The sequence below is a fragment of the Microcebus murinus genome, chromosome 14 (assembly GCF_040939455.1).
Source record: "Microcebus murinus isolate Inina chromosome 14, M.murinus_Inina_mat1.0, whole genome shotgun sequence".
In the NCBI taxonomy this organism is placed as follows: domain Eukaryota; kingdom Metazoa; phylum Chordata; class Mammalia; order Primates; family Cheirogaleidae; genus Microcebus; species Microcebus murinus.
The window spans coordinates 28126998-28147457 of NC_134117.1; the positions used below are offsets into that span (position 1 = coordinate 28126998).

The 20460-nt window shown below is 43.7% G+C and overlaps 1 protein-coding gene across 1 annotated transcript in view; it reads right to left on the reverse strand.

The window, feature by feature from the left end:
- PI4K2A (phosphatidylinositol 4-kinase type 2 alpha) overlaps positions 1-17694 on the reverse strand; it is a 34101-nt gene extending 16407 nt beyond the window's left edge. Inside the window, exons 1-4 of the mRNA XM_012767592.3 lie at positions 17178-17694; positions 7149-7349; positions 2555-2686; positions 1662-1815 (exon numbers count right to left, since the gene is read on the reverse strand). Coding sequence (XP_012623046.1) covers positions 1662-1815; positions 2555-2686; positions 7149-7349; positions 17178-17612 — 922 coding nt within the window. The 5' untranslated portion in view covers positions 17613-17694. The remainder of the gene's footprint in view (positions 1-1661; positions 1816-2554; positions 2687-7148; positions 7350-17177) is intronic.
- Positions 17695-20460: the final 2766 nt, after the last annotated feature.

The following is a 20460-nucleotide window of genomic DNA, read 5'->3' on the forward strand; positions in this document are numbered from 1 at the left end:
TGATATGCAAGTCAAAATTACAATGAGATACCATCTCACATATATTAGGATGGCTACTATCAAAAACAGAAAATACTAAGTGTTGGTGAGAATGTGGAGAAACTGGAACCCTTGTCCACTGTTGGTGGAAATGTAAAATGGTACAGCCGCTATGGAAAACAGTATGGTGTTTCTTCAAAAAATTAAAAATATGCACTCATTGCATTGTCCCAAAAACAAAAAAAACAAAAAAAAAAAAAAAAAAAAATTAAAAATAGAATTACCATATATGATCCAGCAATTCTACTTCTGGGTATACACCCAAAAGAACTGAAAGCAGGATCTTGAAGAGATGTTTGTACATCCATGTTCACAGCAGCATAATTCACAATCAATGAAATATGGGAGCAACCCAAGTGTCCACTGACAGAGCAAGGAAATTATGACACATTCTACAGCATGGATGAACCTTGTAGACATCATGCTAAGTGAAATAAGCCAACCACAAAAAGACAAATACTGCATGATTCCACTTATGTGAGGTACTTAGAGTAGTCAAAGTCATAGAAACAGAAAGTAGAATGGTGGTTGCCAGGGACTGGGGAGAAGGCAGAATGGAAAGTTATTATTTAAGGGAGCTAGAGCTTCAGTTTCACAAGAGGAAAAGAGTTCTGGAGATGGACAGTGGTGATAGCTGCACAGTAATATGAATGTATTTAACTACTTAAAAATGGTTGAGATACTAAATTTTATGTTATGTGCATTTTATCATAATAAAAAACTGAATAAAATATAGCTCCAAAAAAGCATTACTTTAGGCTTTTGTCCTAAACATGTGTAGATTCTGCCAGGCTAGCTGAATTAAAATTGCACTGGAATTTTTTTTTTTTTTTTGAGACAAAGTCTCACTCTGTCACGCTGGGTAGAATGCAATAGCGTCAGCCTAGCTCACAATTAACTTCCAATTCCTGAGCTCAAGCAATCCTCCTGTCTCAGCCTCCGGAATAGCTGGGACTATAGGCATGCACCATGATGCCCAGCTAATTTTCCTATTTTTAGTAGAGACAGGGTTTTGCTCATATTCAGGCTGGTCTCAAACTCCCGAGCTCAAGCAATCTTCCTGCCTTGGCCTCCCAGAGTGCTAGGATTACAGGTGTGAACCAATGCCCAGCCTTGCACTGGAAATTTTTTTTTAAATATCAACAATCTAAGCATCCCTCTCAAAAAGTTAAAGACAAATGGGGGGGGGGGCGCAAGGACAATATACGTAACCTTAACATTTGTACCCCTACAATATGCTGGAAAAAAATAAAATAAAATAAAGACAAAATTGTCCTATGATAGGTCTTAATGCTACAAGAACAACTAAGGATCAAGAGTATCCTTCACACTACTTTGGAACAGCCAGGTATCTTCTGTCTGGGTCTGGGAAAGAAGCTATGATAAAATGTAAATACTCCAGGCCTTACTGCCTCTGATAACTACACATGATGTGTCTAGACAGAGCTTAACCCGAAAAAGTATTCCCTTGAGACCCTCCCCAAATGTGCATGACCCTTCTGACTTAGGAAAAAAATGCATCTTCACAAGGCACTCCGAGTTCCAAGCCCTGCAAGCCTCCAGGTCTCCCCCATGCCTCAGCACCGTGTGGCACAGGGCATGGGACCACCGCAGTTGCTCACCAGTGTTGCGGATGATGTAATCCAGCACCACCAACCGCTCAAATTGCAGCAGTAGTTGCCGGTTAGTGTTCTCAGGGAGAGGTTCTGCTTCAAAACGCCGTAGCCAGTAGTCTGCATCTTTGTAGCCTTCAACAAAGAGTTGGAATGAACCAACCTGGAATCAAGGAAAGAACAAAGGTATTTCCCTACAGCTCAAGTCCAAACACCCCAGGAGTAAGCCAGATACCCACTAAGTAGGCCCTGTGGAGTTTATATCAGAAAAGGGAAACTTTTCAAGATCTTCATTTCCTTGCAAGTATAGGAGAAAGAGAGTATGACTGTGATCATCTATTTAAATTAAAGAATCCCATCCAGGCTAGATACGGTGGCTCACACTTGTAATCCTAGCACTTTGGGAGGACAAGGCAGTAAGATTACTTGAGGCCAAGAGTTTGAGACCAGCCTGAGCATCACAGTGAGATCTTGTCTCTATAAAAGATTAAAAAATTAGCTGGGCATGGTGGTGGGCCCATAGTCCCAGCTACTTGGAAGGCTGAGGCAGGAGGATTGCTTGAGTCCAGGAGTTAGGGGCTGCAGTGAGCTAAGATTGTGCCCCTGCACTCCAGCTTGGGTGACAAAGTGAGACCCTGTCTCAAAAAGCAAACAAACAAACAAACAAACAAACAAAAAAGATGACTATTCAAATGAGAAAGTTAGGCCTTGACTCTCTGGAAAATTACTCCCCAAACCATAGGCCTTTGACAGAAATGAGGATGACAGGAGCCTCAGGGCAGGCTATTCACATGCCCATATTTGAGTCTGTGGGCACCTTGCTTCACCATTTACTATGCTGTAAACCATTTACTATTACTGTAAACCATCACATTTGATAAGTCACACAGGTGTATCTATACCTTTGGTGGTAGCCCGATGCGGTTAAAGCGCTGCCCAACTTTTGGCACTTTCTCTAGTGCAAGCCGCTTGCCCCTGGACTTCACTCGGTCAATGGCACTATAATTGAAGGTGTCACTGGCTAGGTATACTACCTAGAGTGGAAAAAGAAGAGATACCAAGATTAGAGTCAACCGGACTGGTTTAAGGAACCAGACCACTATGGTAGAGAATAAATAGCTAGATGCTCACCAGTACTGTTCCTTTTCCAGGGTACAGAGAAAGAATGCATTTCTCGGCCTTCCTAGCAACTAGAATATGGAAGGTAACAAACTCAGGCCAATGGAATGTTGACAAGGTGAGGTATGTACCACTTTTAGGCCTGGGCCCTGAAATCTCCTGATCTTAGTTCACATTCCCCAGTCAGTAGAGCTGAAAAAGAATGGCTCTGACATGTCAAAGCCACGCCATGGAAGGATCCCAGATCCTTTGTTACTGCATGAGTGACATGTGATCTAGGAGAGCTGCCTAACTGACGTGAGTGTGAGATATAACCAAGAAATAAACTCCTATTGCATTAAACCACTGAGATCCTGGGGTTGTTACAGCACCTAGTACGAATTACACTAACACAGTCACTTCCTGGGTTAAAAGAATAGGCCAAATGCCTATTTTCTTTCCAGATAAAAACAAATTATAATTTACACTGTACTCTTTTATTTCCTTTTGAATTTTTTATTATACTTTCTGTAATTATTCATATGCAAAAAAATAATCAAGGGAGGGAGGTGGAGCGGATTGGTAAATTCACACCTAATGGGTACAATACATACTATCTAGGTGATGGGCACATTTATAACTTTGACTCAAGCTGTGGAAAAGCAATTTATGTAACCAAAATATTTGTACACCTGTAACACTCTGGGGAAAAAAACATTAAAATTGGTTTTCATTTTAATGGATTGCTATATTTATGCACAGACTATATCTAGAATATTACACAAGATACTAGTAATAGTTAGCTACCTCTGAGGAAGAAAACTGAGTGGCCAGGAGACAGGGGTAGGAGGAAGTCAAAATTATTTTTCTCTGTTTACTGTCTGTGCCTTCTGATTTCTGTACTAGATGCATGACTGCCTATTCAAAAACAATTTTTTAATGAGCCATCAATATTACACTTCATTGTCAAACTGTAGTGACATCACTATAACCTGTGTATGCATCTATTATCACACTTATCACATAGTCCTGTAATTATCCATTTGTGTATCTAACTTTTCTCTTAGGATTACAGGCAGTGTCTCATGCCTGAGGCCAGTAGTTAGTTTGAGACCAGCCTGAGCAACACAGCAAGACCCTGTCTCTACAAAAAAATAGAAAAATCAGCTGGGTGTGGTGGTGTGTTTTTGTAGTCTCAGTTACTCAGGAGGCTGAGGCAGGAAGATTGCTTGAGCCCAGGAGTTTGAGATTGCTGTGAGCTATGATGACACCACCTGCACTTTAGCCTGAGCCAACAGAGCAAGACCTTGTCTCAAAAAATAACATAAAAACATAAAACTAATGAGATTTGAAGAAGCAAAAAACATCTTATTTACATGGCATCCTCAGCACCTAACACAATGCCTGGCACATACATGCTCATTAAATATTTAACTGAAAGAGCGGGGTGCAGTGGCTCTTGCCTGTAATCCTAGCACTCTGGGAGGCCCAGGTGGGTAGATCCTTTGAGCTCAGGAGTTTGAGACCAGCCTGGGCAAGAGCAAGACCCTGTTTCTACTAAAAAAAAAAAAAAGAAAGAAATTAGCTGGATAACTAAAAATATATAGAAAAAATTAGCTAGGCATGGTGGCACAGGCCCACAGTCCCAGCTACTCGGAGGCTGAGGCAGAAGGATTGCTTGAGCCCAGGAGTTTGAGGTTGCTGTGAGCTAGGCTGATGCCAAGGCAATCTAACCTGGGCAACAGAGTGAGATTCTGTCTCCAAAAAACAAAAACAAAAAAATTAACTGAATGAATGAGTTATAAGATTCTTTCAGAGATATCAACAAGTGGGTTTTTAGCATATAAATACCTAAAATCAAATATTAAGAGAATTATTTTTCTAAGCAATGCAAAATTCATTATAAATAACTACTTATTTTATCCATGAACCTGAGAGGCAAAACAATTTCCTCCCATCCATCACTCCATCTACCCATCCAGTGTTAACAGGGCACTGTAGTAGGCACTCCTGCCATACAAATCAGGAAACTAAGGCACAGGAATGAAGGAAAAGAGCTTTCCTAAGGCTGCCTTGCCAGTTTCCACAGCGAAAACCCAGGCTCTCTCAAGCCATAAACCACATTTCACCCATCAGATTTATTTTCTCATTCTTCCCAATAAACCACGTTTTCCCTGTGACTAATGAAATTATTATAACCTGAAACCTCATAGGAACAAAGAGCAGAGACAGCCAGCAAGTGAGAATTAAAGCCTCACTATTTTCCCCATAATATGCCAAAATAAAAAAAAAATTAAAAAAAAAAAAAAAGCCTCACTATTTGAAGCTCCATCACAACATGAACCCCATTTCCATAGTGACAGATGCTCTGATCCACTGGATAGAATCCTGTCACAGGGCGGGGGAGGCAGGGAGGGGAGAGAGTCCTCCTCCTATTCCCCAGCAGCTGTATGTTAAGATTGCAAGTTCTGCCTCACCTCAGTCTCATCGAAGACATGTATATTTTTGTTGTTGCTGACTTTTGGATGCCAAAGATCTTTAGGCCTCATTAAGGTTCTCTAACAGGGCAAGAAGACAGCCAGAGATGGGGAAGAATGGGATTGTGGGGATAACACTAAAGATTAGAATAGTTCATAAAAATACCACAGGCTGATATGTATGGAGTGCTCACATTGTGCCAGGCACTGGGCCATGTGCTTTACGTGGATTATCTCATGTAATCTTGATGGGCAGACTATAAAATAGCAACTATTTATGTCCCTATTTTCACAGTGAGGAAACTGAGCCTAGGGGGGTTAAGTGACTTGCACAAGGGTCACACACAAATAAAAAGCTGCAGAGCTGGAATTCAAACTCAAGCTCTCTGATTCTTAGGCCCCACACTTCTGAAGCCATAGCAAAGCAGGCAGAGGGCCAGACACGGTCTGCCATTTGCCTAGTAAAGGAAAAAAATTACACAGTGATGAGCAAGGAGTATTTTCAAGCTTCTAAAGACAAGGAGGGGCCTAGTAGGAGGATTTCAGGTTAGACAGGACACTTAAAAGCATTAATTACCATACATGACATTGAAAGTGTTCTGTTAACTATCTGCACACAGAGAGAAAACTACAGCATAAAGGGAAGGAACGAACTACACAAAGCTGGGCAGTGAATTAGATGTGAAATGGGAGCTACAAGCCTGGTCAAACATTTTTTTTCCACAGACCTAAAGCTGGAGGATCTTTGGTATTGTTTCTCATGATTTGATATTCATTCACTGATTCAGCTGGTACTTAATGAATGCTTACTATAAGTATAGCACTTTGCTAAGGGCTGAGAATGGGAGAAGTTTCTGACTTCTACAGGCTTGCAAATTACAGGGTGTCCCAAAAGTTGTACACAAGGAAATGAGAAATTGTAGCTAAATGTACTTTTTTTTTTTGAGACAGAGTCTCACTCTTTGCCCAGGGTAGAGTGCCATGGCATCAGCCTAGCTCACAGCAACCTCAAACTCCTGGGTTCAAGCAATCTTCCTGCCTCAGCCTCCCGAGTAGCTGGGACTACAGGCATGCGCTACCATGCCCAGCTCATTTTTTCTATATACTTTTAGTTGGCTAATTAATTTGTTTCTATTTATAGTAGAGATGGGGTCTCGCTCTTGCTCAGGCTGGTTTCGAACTCCTGACCTTGAGTGATCCTCCCACCTCGGCTTCCCAGAGTGCTAGGATTACACGCATGAGCCACCTCAACCGGCCTAAGTGTACCTTTATTTACAAAATATTCATTATAAAATTTTCCCTTTGTACGTAGACTTTTGGGACACCCAGTAGTTGGCTTATTGTTTGGCATTCAGTGGCAAAGGAGCAGATACAGTTGAATATTCACAATAGTCACATTTTATTCTAAAATACCCTGGGAAAACAGAAAAAAAACAGGTTTGAAGGGAAGTTCCTATGTGCTGATCAATCTTTTTGCCCATACAATCTAATATCCAAACCTGATAAAAGGGGTTGTAATCTAGAGTCAAGGTCCTTAGGGCATCAAGGGATGGATTGCAAATGGTCTATGAGCCATCGCCCTAAAATTATATGCAAAACAATGACTACGAATATGTGTACTTTTTCTGGAAACAGTATCTATAGCTTTTATCAGATTCTCAAAGAAGGTTAAGACCCAGAGCTATGAAGACACCTGGAAATTTCTGGAAATTGTATGTAAATATTGTATATGTATCTTTCTGAGGAAAGCTTTTATCAGATGGTCAATCGTCAGCCTAATCCTGCTACCCTCCCCCCAAAAGGCTGAGAATCCCAGAATTAGGATATAAATGGCCCCCCCACTGGACCCAAGGTCCCACAAACAGGGATTAGGTCCCGGGAAAACTCTGGCCAGGCATCTCCCTGGAGATGGGTCACTGACCTTTGTACGGGGTACAATGTTGAGTTCCAGTTTTTGGTCCACCAGGCTGGCCCCTGCCTCTGAGAGATAGCCCTGATTGAGGACAAGGCAGTCACGGCCAAAGCAGCAGGGACAACATAGCTTCTGCAGCCACTTGGTCCACTTAGGATTAAGGTGCCCATATGGCTCTTCATTCTTGGGTTTGAAGACAGCAATGATCTTCTACACAGACAAAAGAAAAAGGGGATATTATATGTGATTGATTAAAGTAGCCCACAGACCAAGTCAGCAGGAATCTGGAAGGAAATGAGAGGGCACAGGCAGACAATCCCTACTTACGGTCAGACACAAGCTTCTCCCCAGCTTGTAAGGGGAAGACACCAGCTCATATGTGAGCTAAGAGACCCACTGGTAGAAATGACTATGACCAAAGAAGATGCCAAGTCTCCACATTCTTCCTTGTTGCTTCACGCCTCTTCTTTAGCTCTCCTCCCTCATATAAGTAAGTACCTACCTCTAACTCTATGCTTTAAACAAATAAGGTAAATGGATTTCTACATTTCTAGGAGCAAGATACAGAAGCCAACTCAGTGGCAGATCTTGAGTCACTGGCAGCAATCTTATGCCAATACAGTGCTGCTTCCTGCCCTCCCAGAAAAGATGTAATGTCTTGTCGAAGGTTCTAAAGTAATCTTTTCCCCAAAAAGTGAGGAATTAGCTTACCATGGATCATATGTTATCTTTTTTTTTGCATGTACTCCTGCCCCATTTATCCTACAGGACCTTTCTTTATATGGTACACCAGAAATTTAAAACCATCAAACCAACTTCCAAAGTACAAACATGCACACTGTTGCTCTGCATCAATTACGTAAAGGCTCAAAAAATTATCAACTGAAAGGAAATAAAGATGGTGCCACCCACCATATCTAGCTAATTTTTTTTTTTTTTTTTGTAGAGATGGCATCTCACTATATTGCCCAGACTGGTCTTGAACTCCTCAAGCAATCCTCCCTCCTCAGCCTCCCGAAGTTCTGGGATTATAAGCATGAGCCATCATGGCCAGCCTCTTGAGTAATTCTTTTTTTTTTAAAGAGGGGGTCTGGCTCTTGCTCAGGCTGGTCTCTTGAACTCCTGAGCTCAAGGGATCCTCCCAGCTAGGCCTCCCAGAGTGCTAGGATTAGAGACATGAACCACCACACCCAGCCTCTTAAATAATTCTGATAGGCAAGAGACCAGGACATAAGATGCCACAAAGATTAAATCCATCTTCTCTAGTGGACAGTAATTTAATCCTCAAAGGTCCTTGGAAATACGGGATGCCTAGAAACTATGGCCCTCCCTCCTGAATGTTTTCTTCCACAGGCCAGAGTCAGTCCTCTGAGGCTGTTTTACATTTTACTCATTCCTTCTCCTCACCAAACTGATAATTTAAAGGAAAAAAAGAAAATATGCTATCCAAGTGATTCATCTGCATATCATATGACTCTCCTTCTCCCCTCATCTCACAGCCAACTCAAGCTTGTCTGGGTCATAAGACATTTTCCTGTGGGTGGCACTTCCTGAATGGCAGGTCGCAGCGGACAACATATACTCATCTGCCTCCATTAAGTAAATGCTCATATTAGGAACTGGCTAGGTCCATGTCTCTAACAATAATTGGTCAATCTTGAGGCCAGTTCCTTTAAGAAAGCCTTGCAAGGATTTCAGAGGGCAGAAGAAATACAGAACTCTCCTCATCCCTCCAAAAACTATCAATTTATTCTTACAGACATAGTTACTCATTTACTGGCAAAAGCAAAATGCATATATAAGTGTTCAGAATTACTTTCTTATTCAAAGCAGCTAGCAAGAGGCCTAAGTTAGCAGTCATCATCTCTGTCTTTACTCCCCTGGAAACTCAGTCTTTTATTCTTTTTTTTAAGAGACAGAGTCTCACTTTGTTGTCCAGGCTAGAGTGAGTGCCATGGCATCAGCCTAGCTCGCAGCAACCTCAATCTCCAGGGCTCAAGGATCCTCCTGCCTCAGCCTCCTCCCGAGTAGCTGGGACTACAGGCATGCGCCACCATGCCCAGCTAATATTTTTAGTTGGTCAATTAATTTCTTTCTATTTTTTAGTAGAGACGGGGTCTCGCTCTTGCTCAGGCTGGTTTCGAACTCCTGACCTCAAGCAATCCGCCTGCCTCAGCCTCCCAGAGTGCTAGGATTACAGGTTTGAAACACCATGCCCGACCTGGAAATCCAGTCTTTGAATAACCAAGCAGCAGTAGCAACAGGCTCACAGCTCAGAATGACTGATGAGTCCCCAGTAACTCTCTGGAACCTGGACAATGAAACCAAAGGGCTACTTGAAGCATGTCCCAGAACTCAACAGTCAGTTCAACTGAGACACAAAGTAGAATTCAACAATCTGGTCCCATCAGGCATGGTGGCTCATGCCTATAATCCCAGCACTTTGGGAGGCCAAGGTGGGAGGATCTCTTGATACCAGAAGTTCAAGACCAGCCTGGGCAACATAGCAAGACCCCATCTCTACAAAATCTAAAAGTGAGAAAATTAGCTAGGTGCGGTGGCGCATGCCTGTACTCCCAGATAATCAGGAGGCTCAGGTAGGAGGACTGCTTGAGCCCAGGAACATGAGGTTGCAGTGAACTATGATCATGCTACTGCACTCAAGCTCTGGGCGACAAAGACCCTGTCTCAAAACCAAAAACAAGGCTGGGCGCGGTGGCTCACGCCTGTAATCCTAGCACTCTGGAAGGCCGAGGCAGGCGGATTGCATGAGGTCAGGAGTTCGAAACCAGCCTTAGCCAGAGCGAGACCCCGTCTCTACTAAAAATAGAAAGAAAGTAATATATATAGAAAAAATTAGCCGGGCATGGTGGCGCATGCCTGTAGTCCCAGCTACTTGGGAGGCTGAGGCAGCAGGATTGCTTGAGCCCAGGAGTTTGAGGTTGCTGTGAGCTAGGCTGATGCCACGGCACTCACTCTAGCCTGGGCAACAAAACGAGACTCTGTCTCAAAAAAAAAAAAATAAAACCAAGTTAGTCCCCAATGAAAGGGAGACCACCAAGACATTCCTACTACTAGTGGGGGCTGAAAAATATCAGGGCTGAGGCCAAGTGGTAAATACTCCCATTTAAAGAAAGCAGAATTTGAGGGCCAAGATTGCAGCCAAGCGTATTTACAGACTGACCTCTCAAACTTCTCAATTTCCTTCCACCATAAGCAGAATGAGAAAGCATTTAATTGACTCTAAAAGCATTAGTAATTATGGTTATGTTGGTAGTACAGGGGTTTCATCAAAGAATACTGTCTGTGCTGCAACTGTATAGTAGTTAGAAAAAAATAATAAAAAATAAATACTGTCTGGACTAGACAAATGAGGGAATGGTAGGATAAGAAGAATGAAGGAACAGAAGGGCATCCCGAGAGAATGAGAGACAAGTGTCTTTCAGGACTAAGTGTAGGCCTCAGTTCAATTGAGTTTCTGTTAACATTTGCTCAGGATCTACTCTGTGCAAGACGATGTGCAAGCATTTGGCGGGGTTCCTAGATAGAGACATAAAACAGACTCTGGTCTAATTTCCAAAGCTAATGTTCACTTTTTATAATAAACTATATTACTAATAATCAAGAATACTCTCCTCATTCACAGAGAACAAACTCTAGAACCATTCAAATTACACCCACTAGTATTTAGCTGAGAAAGAAAATGACTACTACCTAATATTTCTCACCATTCTCTCTCTTTAATAGACTTTCAATTCCTTTATTCTATCTAGGAGAAAGCTTCAGTTTAATGCCAATATTTTAAAAAATACCTTTCCTTAACACCCACTTACTAATCCCCCCTTTTAACAAAGGGAGGAGTGAGGCATAGATAACTTAAGAGCAGTAGTCCATGAAGGTGGGGATAAAAACAGAACGACACAAGGAAGCAAGGGGCCACTGGCTGGCTGGTATCAGGACCCCATCCAATTACTGGAACCTGGAACCCAGAGAGTTTCCTATGTCTATCCAGTGGCAACAAGAAGGAAGGTATTATGTATGCCATGCTAAAGAGGCCCTTTCCTCTAGGAACCTAAAATAAATTTATTTAGTTAGTTAGTTAGTAGAGATAGGGTCTCACTATGTTGCCCAGGCTGGTCTTGAACTCTTTTTTTTTGTTTTTTTTTTTCCCGCTGCTCTGAATACTTCAATTGGTCTTGAACTCTTGACCTCAAGCAATCCTCATGCCTCGGCCTCCCAAAGTGCTGAGATTACAAGCATGAGCCATCACGCCTGGCCCCTACAATTTAAAACAGGTCAAGCACATCACTCATACTGCACAGTGAAATATATAGAAATGAACTTTTTTTTTTTTTTTTTTAGAGACAGAGTCTCACTTTGTTGCCCAGGCTAGAGTGAGTGCCATGGCATCAGCCTAGCTCACAGCAACCTCAGACTCCTGGGCTCAAGCAATCCTGCTGCCTCAGCCTTCCGAGTAGCTGGGACTACAGGCATGCGCCACCATGCTCGGCTAATTTTTTTCTATATATATATTAGTTGGCCAATTAATTTCTTTCTATTTTTAGTAGAGACGTGGTCTCGCTCTTGCTCAGGCTGGTTTCGAACTCCTGAGCTCAAACGATCCAGCCGCCTCGGCCTCCCAGAGAGATAGGATTACAGGCGTGAGCCACCGCGCCCGGCCCTAGAAATGAACTTTTATAAAAGAGGGGTTTTTCTAAGTTTGGTAAATATGCAGTGGATGGTTCTCAAAATTTTGGTCTCAAGACCCCTTTAAACTCTTTTAAAACTAAAATGTTAAAACTATTAATTCACTTAATAATAAAAAAATCCATGCAAGTTAAAATAAATAAAATAAATGATCTATTTTTATGAAAAATAACTATATTTTCAAAAAAATATGTTAGGCCAGGTATAGTGGCTCATGCCTATAATCCCAGCTAGTCAGGAGGCTGAGTCAAGACTGTTTGAGGCCAGGAGTTCAAGACTAGTAAACCTCTCCAATATCTGACTTAAAAGATGACAACTGTATTTTCACATCTTCTTTAGTATTCAGTGTTTCAACATTACATACCATGTAGCCTCTGGAAATCTCCACCATACCTATAGTCATAAGGAAATGAGAATGAAAGGGTAAATAAAGTCTTAGAATTATAACAAAATAGTTTTGACCTATGACCCCAAAGAAGGCACTCCTACTGGTTTCTGGGCCACACTCTTAAGAATTGCTATATTTAATAATAGAAGTAGGAGGGAAACAGCAGTCCTTGATTTAGCTACTTAGATAGAAAGGCCTTTTTACATGTCCACTTTTACAAAAGGGAGCGAGATGGGCTACTCCAAATATATAAAACCCCCAAAGAGGATGGGATCCAAATACACAGAATGTAGTGAAACAGATTTAACCTGTATTTATTTTCCCACCCCACTGCCATCAACCCATTTTCCTCACCCATTACAACCTGTGGCTTGGAACAGCTCCCTGTAAGAAATGGTAGATGGGCCGGGCGTGGTGGCTCACACCTATAATCCTAGCACTCTGGGAGGCCGAGGCGGGAGAATGGTTCGAGGTCAGGAGTTTGAAACCAGCCTGAACAAGAGCGAGACTCCATCTCTACTAAAAAAATAGGAAGGAATTAATTGGCCAACTAAAAACATATTTAAAAAATTAGCTGGGCATGGTGGCACATGCCTAAAAAGTAGCTGGTGGTCCCAGCTACTCGGGAGGCTGAGGCAGGAGGACTGCTTGAGCCCAGGAGTTTGAGGTTGCTGTGAGCTAGGCTGATGCCACAGCACTCTAGCCGGGCAACAGAGTAAGACTCTGTCTCAAAAAAAAAAGAAATGGTAGATGATGCTTAAAGTCCCAAGACCTATATCCGTATATAATATACAAACTTGATTGCCTTTACATTTTAGTAAAATAATTTTACTCTATTTGAGATTCTCTATTTGGTGACAGCTGTCACTGTGGTTCTCAACCAAGTGGAAGGACACCAGAATTTCTTGGAGGGTAGTTGGAAGATGCACATTCAATGTTATAACAATGGTATATTTGAAAAATGGAAAAAAATACCATTTTCATGACAAAATCTTGGTGGATAAAGTATTTTTAAAAGGTTGAAAATCACTGACATGAGGCCAAATTCCTAGAACATATGGACACCATAACAGGTATTTTGATGCAAATACAAATTAGCTTCTCTAATGAGTTACTACTCTCAATGATTATGAAATTATCTTCTCAAAATGATACTACTCTTGTCAAGCGTGGTGGCTCATGCAACTTGGGAGGCTGAGGCAGCAGGATGGCTTGAGGCCAGGAGTTAGAGACCAGCCTGGGCAACATAGCAAGACCCTTTCTCTAAAAAAATAAGAAAAATTAGCCAGGCATTCACCTATAGTTTCAGCTACTCAGGAGACTGAGGCAGGGGGATCGCATGAGCCCAGGAGTTTGAGGCTGCAGTAAACTATAATCATGCCACTGCACTCCAACATGGGCTACAGAGCAGGACTCCATCTAAAAAAAATGTTTAATACTCTTCCCTTATTCAATACCATGTATCTAAGAAAGCCTAATCCAGAGGTCAGTAGGTATATAACTTAAAAACAAAAAACTCTTAGCTCCCGATAAGCACCAGGAACTATGCCAGGGGCTTTCATGTGTGACATCTCATTTAATCCTCTTAAACTAGTAAGTCACATGTTGTTCTATGATTCTAGCAATATGATCATCTAGTATTATTCTAAACAAAAGAGAAAATGCCCCCAAATTCTGTAATTGAGTGAGCACAAGACCTGAAGCACAAGGATGTAAGTGAGGAGGGGAAATGGGAACACTTTACCATGACTAGCATTTTCTGTCTTACTGTTCCAGGTCCCCACTGAGGCAGAAACCATCCTAAATAGGGAAATGGAATTAGGGCTGTTATCTCCCAAAATCTTTCAGACTAACTTCCAAAAGTAGCTGTTGCAGAAACTGTTGGGTCTCCCAATATCTGTTCCCCCTTCTTCCCTGGACATAAGACCCCTGATTTTTAGCTACACAAAAGAAAGACTAGAGCTCCCAGCTACTATTGCAGCTTAGTTCTAGACAATGGGATATAAGCAGAAGAGTCTGGTGCAACTTCTAGGAAGTACCTTAAAGGGTGGGGGCATATTCTCCTTCTCCCTTTCCTTCTGCCAACCAGCTGCAAAGCAGACGGATGCTGCAGCTTGAGTAGCTATTTTGGATCAGAAAGTGGAAGCCACACACTAAGGATAGCTGATCAGCTGGATGGAAGGACCATACATATCCAATACAGTGAAATGCCATGGCAGCCCCTGGCAGCCTATAGACTTCTTTTACCTGAGAGATAAATGAATTTTTTTTCAAGTCATTATTATCTTAAAATATCTGTCACACATAGCCAAATTCAATACTAACCAAAAAGCAGCTGAAAAGAGAAACCAGAAATTCAGATGACTGACTAACTCTGAGGCAGCAGAGCATGGTGGTTAGGATCATGAACTCCAGAGCCAATCTGCCTGGGTCCAGTCCTGGCCTCTACCACTTACTAACTGTGAGACCTTGAGAAAATTAGTTACACTCTGTGTGCCTCAGTGTTCTCATCTACAGAGATAATAATAGTACCCACCTCTGAGGGTAGTTATGAAGATTAAGTGAATTATTATTTATAAAGCACTTAAAACAGTACCAGGCACATAGAAAGTGCTATGTAAATATTTGTTAAATAAAATAAATACATTTGGGCCGGGCGCGGTGGCTCACGCCTGTAATCCTAGCACTTTGGGAGGCCGAGGCGGGCGGATTGCTCAAGGTCAAGAGTTCGAAACCAGCCTGAGCGAGACCTCGTCTCTACCAAAAATAGAAATAAATTAATTGACCAACTAAAAATATATATACAAAAAATTAGCCGGGCATGGTGGCGCATGCCTGTAGTCCCAGCTACTCGGGAGGCTGAGGCAGTAGGATCGCTGAGCCCCAGAGATTGAGGTTGCTGTGAGCCAGGCTGACGCCACGGCACTCACTCTAGCCTGGGCAACAAAGTGAGACTCTGTCTCAAAAAAAAAAATAAAAAATAAATAAATAAATAAATAAATACATTTGGAGCAAAGCTGAAGATGACAATTCCAAATACAGTGAGTCTGTGGGCCAGTCTAACCCACCACAGCATTCAGGAAGTGGTCCACTGTTCTAAACTATATTTTCCTCAGTGGAAGCAGGCTGGGTCCATTAATAAGTTTTGTCAGGGCATCTATGTTTTGACTTCCCCTCCAAGAAAAGTTAGTGGCCTGTAATCCTAAAATCACCAAGATACATACCACCTATGGTCTGTCATTCTCTGTGGCCTATGTACTGAGATGGCAGTACTTTACCTGGCAGATAGAGTTGAGAGATAGTATTACTCCCACTTGTCAAAGCACCAGATCACTTCTCAGCTGGCCTAACACACTTCCAATAGAGCTGTAACAGTCATGAAAGAAAAACAAAAATTTTTTTCCTTTTCCAGTACCTACCTATCAATGATAATCTTAGCCCCTTCTTACAAGAGCCAGCCAACAAGCTAAAAAAACAAAAACAAAAAATAAAAACAACTCATACCTTAGGTCTCATTCTGTTCCCAAATAAAAAAAATAAAAGCATCTTGTGAACATTTATACCTCAGGGGACTCACCTTTCACTGCTTCTAGAAATGATGGTTCCCATTTGAGCTTTCAAACTCCCTAAGAGACTTGGAAAGACTTATTACTTTTAAAGCTTTTTCCAACTCAGTTTATGCACACTGAGTTGATGGTAGAACTGCTCTTTGGTTTCTGATGATAATTCAGGGACAACTCAAACTCTGGGTGAATAATGGGTCATTCAATGAACCTAACAGAGAGCTACAAGTCACAGACCATCCTGGCCACTAAGAACTCCTACCAAAACAGCATACTGCACATCTAAAGAGATGACACAGGAGAGATGCAGGGAAAATCCAAGGAAACTTTGACACCTATCATTTTAATAAGTGTAACAATAACACATTTTTCCAATGAACAATTCTGGCACATCTGAAAACTTAAGACAGGAATGACCTGATATTTCTTGTCCCTCTGTTCTTCCAATGATACCTCTGGTTTGATCTTAGTCAAATGCCATGAACTCTTCCCCAGTTCTCAAAAGGAGAAAGACCACTTCTCAGCTGACCTGGTCACTCGATGCTCCATCTCATCCCATTACCAATCCCTTTTTACACATGCATGGGACAAAATAAAGGTCAGCAAACACGCTGCCTTAGCTGAAAGGCAAAATGCTGATAGCCTTAGGAGAGAAATGAAAGTAAAAGGTAGCTGACAGTCTTTATCTTTCTAAAACTCCACATTCTAAACTGAGGAACCATCGACAAAGATTTGAACCTTTTCCCAGAAGTGAGCAATAACCAGGACAGATGAAACTGGCGAGTCCTCCCACTCTATTATTATCGTCGTAAGAGAGCAGCGACCCTGGCAGGAGAAAACCCCACAACACAGAAGGCTGGAACTGAATCCTCAGAGCCCCTGATGGGTCGGTCACCTGCCCTCCTCAATGAATAGCGACACATTGCTTTGGTTGAAAAGAGGGAACAGGGCCAAAGCCCGAAAAACTGGTTTGGCCCAAAAACAGAGAACAAGCCTAAAGGTCAATGGCCGAAAAGTAGTCCCAGTAGTTTATAGCTAAGTAAGCTACTAGAAAGCTGCATCTTCTCAAGCGTCTCTGTCCAGAAGCAGATTGCTCCACCACACAGCTGGGCCCCGGGCCTGTATCTGGTCAATTTCCTCTTTTCATTTTCCGCTCACTCCTACCCCACCAAATGGGTTCTGATTTATTTCTTCATTCTGCAGAGCTTCCCCAGCTCCACTCCTCAACGGCATCCCAAAATCCTGCCGGGGCTCACTGTGAAGTTTCTCCCTTTTGCAGCCTTTCAAGCCCCCCTTCTCCCTCTGGCTGTGCGGAGCCCAAAACTCCCAGAGCCCCACCCGCCCCGAGCCCGCGGCTGCGGCCCCCACCCCCGCTCTCACCCCCTGCAGGTCCTTGACGAAGTAGCTTCCGCTGGAGCCCTGGTAGATGCGCTCAGGGAAGATGCAGCGCTCGATGGCCAGCTCGGCCTGCCGCACCATCGCCTCGAACTCGGGGTCCTCCGGGAACTCGTTCCGCTCGCGGTGGGCCTGCGCGGCATGCGCCGCCGCCGCGGCCTGGGCGGCCAGGGCTTGGGCCTGCGCCGCCACGGTTTGGGTCTGGCCTTGGGCCGCCGCGCCCCGGGCCCGATCCAGCAGTGGCTGCCGCTCCCGGTCGTGGCCCGGCGAGCCGGGCGGAGAGGGGCCCGAGCCGGCTGCCGCCGCCACTCGAATCGCGCCCCCAGGCACCTGCGGAAAGTGAGCCCCTGAGCCCGACGGGAAGGTGAAGTCCCGGGGTAGGGTCCGCTCGGGGGACACTAGTGGGCTCGTCTCGTCCATCCCTCAGGCAGCCGGCTCCGGGACCCGCCGCGCTCCACACCGCCGAGCTCACGGCCGCGACCAATCCGCGACACCCCCCAGCCCTCGCCTGGCCAACCGGGTCGCGGCGCCTCCTTAGCCCCGCCCCCACCCTGCCCTGTTTACTTGGCGACGAGTAGGCACGGCCCCTCGCGCGCGGACGGTAGCCAATCAGAACCTGCGCCTACGCAATCGCGGCCTCTGCATTTTCCTCCCCGTCACCTTCTGTGAAGACTGCGCATGCTCAAGGAGCCAACCCCCTCCCCCAGGTCAGACACGCCCTCTGCCCCCTGCCCTGCTAGCCCCGCACTTGGCTTCCAGGTAGCTGAGCAGTCTTTGGGCGCTTTCAAATCCGCTAGCTTCCTGTCAGTCACTCATTGAGTGTTTATTCTGAGCCAGTGGTGAGACTGGAGAAATCTCATTTTTGCATCCGCTTCATTCAGTCATGCACACATTCATTAATTGAGTGCCTACTATGTTCTAAGTGCTGGGGAGACAGCAGTGAAGTAAAGAAAAATAACGAAAACAAAAAAACCCTGCTCTGCTTCAGTGAAATCCCACCCCTTGTCGACCTAAAAGGAAGAAGCTGAGGCAAAATTAAGGGAAGTAGAGAGTTTATTTGGGCCAATATTGAGGATTGCAACCCAGGAGCATAGATTCAAGTTGCCCTGAATGTACACTCTGATTATCAGCAGTTACAAGTGGGTTTTTAAGGAAAAGAAGAGGCAGTTCCTAAATTATTTACCAAGAATTTACATTAAAATAACAAGCGATTGGCTGGGCACAGTGGTTCACACCTGTAATTCCAGCATTTGGGGAGGTGGAGGGAGGAGGATCACTTGGGGCCAGGAGTTCTAGGCCAGCCTGGGCAACTTAGTGAGACCTCCTCTCTACAGAAAATTTAAAAATTAGCTCAGTGTGGTGGTGCAGGCCTGTAGTCCCAGCTCCTAGAAGGACTGAAGTAGAAGGATCGCTTGAGCCCAGGAGTTGGAGGCTGCAGTGAGCTGTATGCCACTGCACTCTAGCCTGAGCAACAGAGATGGAGCAAGACCCTGTCTCAAAAAAAGCAAATTTGTAAAATAAACTATTGATTGGCTATACATTGTTCTTTGTATCACAGATTCCAGGAACGTGAAGATAATGGGTGAAGCAGCTAGTCTGGAACAAAATATATTTAAACAATTACCCCCAGAGTTTTTAGGTACTCCTAAAAAAATAAGAAAAACAATTGCCCCCCAGGAATGGATGTGGGAGGCTGGGATGAAGTCCAACACTCAGATCTCTCTGGGCCTGATGAATTTTGCACACCTCACATTGCTCAGACTGCTCTGAGCTATCACACTGTGCCTGGCCCAACTGCTCAATGCTTATATGTTAATTGAGGAAAGTTATAGTCCTATGAGACTAAAAAGTTCTTACCATGAAGTAAGAGTCCATCACTGTTTTATTCACCACTGTAAAACCTCAGTGTCTAGACATAATAGGTGCTCAGTACATTGCTTTATTTATTTATTTATTTATTTTTTGAGACAGAGTCTCACTCTGTTGCCTGGTCTAGAGTACCATGGCGTCAGCCTAGCTCACAGCAACCTCAAACTCCTGGGCTCAAGTAATCCTCCTGCCTCAGCCTCCCAAATAGCTGGGACTACAGCCATGCACCACCATGCCCGGCTAATTTTTTCTATATATTTGTAGTTGGCCAATTAATTTCTTTCTATTTATAGTAGAGACGGGGTCTCGCTCTTGCTCAGACTGGTTTCAAACTGCTGACCTTGAGCGATCCTCCAGCCTAGGCTTCCCAGAGTGCTAGGATTACAGGCGTGAGCCACCGCACCTGGCCAATACATTGTTTTTTGTTTTTTGTGTTTTTTTGAGACAGAGTCTCACTCTGTTGCCCATCGTAGAGTGTCGTGGCATCAGCCTACCTCACAGCAACTTCAAACTCCTGGGCTCAAGCGATCCTCCTGCCTCAGCCTCCCGAGTAGCTGGGACTACAGGCATGTGCCACCATGTCTGGCTGATTTTTTCTATTTTCTATATATTTTTAGTTGTCCAGCTAATTTCTTTCTATTTTTAGTAGAGATGGGGTCTTGCTCTTGCTCAGGCTGGTCTCGAACTCCTGAGCTCAAAGGATCCACCCGCCTTGCCCTCCCAGAGTGCTTCAGTATATTGTTATTAGTGGAAAAGGGAAGACTATATCTTCCTTCCCTCAGAGGCACACAGCTATCTGAGGCAGTAGGAGAAAAAGAGCCAACAAAGGGAGCTGAAAACTCCCTAACAGTTCACCTACTAGGACAGGCTAGAGAGTCAGCAAAGGCTTTAAGTGGGGCATGTGCTATGAGCTAAGCCTTAAAGGAAGAGTGTAATTAGATCATTAGAAAAAGGGAGAAGGGGAAACAATGGTCCAGAAAGAAGGAAAAGCCTGAGGAAAAGAAGAGGAAGGCTAGAGCATACAGGGAACTGACAGCACCCCTTGCGATTCGCGGGTAAGCAAGGTCAAATTGGGTTACCAAAGCCTCGCAAGCAGAACAGAGAGATCTCCTGGCATGTGCAGGGCCACAGGGAGTCTGAGTTAGAGTGGACCAACTCCAGACCCAGGCACCCTAAGTAATGCTGGAATGAGTATGGGTGGCATGTAAAAGAGGATGCCTAGTTAGTTGGAGTATAGTTGTCCCTGGGTATTATAATCTGGCTCCACTTTTATATAACAAAGTTGGGAGTTGTTTTTCAGTTGCCATGGACCCCCAGCTTGAAGGTCAGGTAACCTAAGCATGCCCAGATAAACCAAGGGTGCAACCATAGGCAGAACCTAAGTGCTCCACTGGAGAAG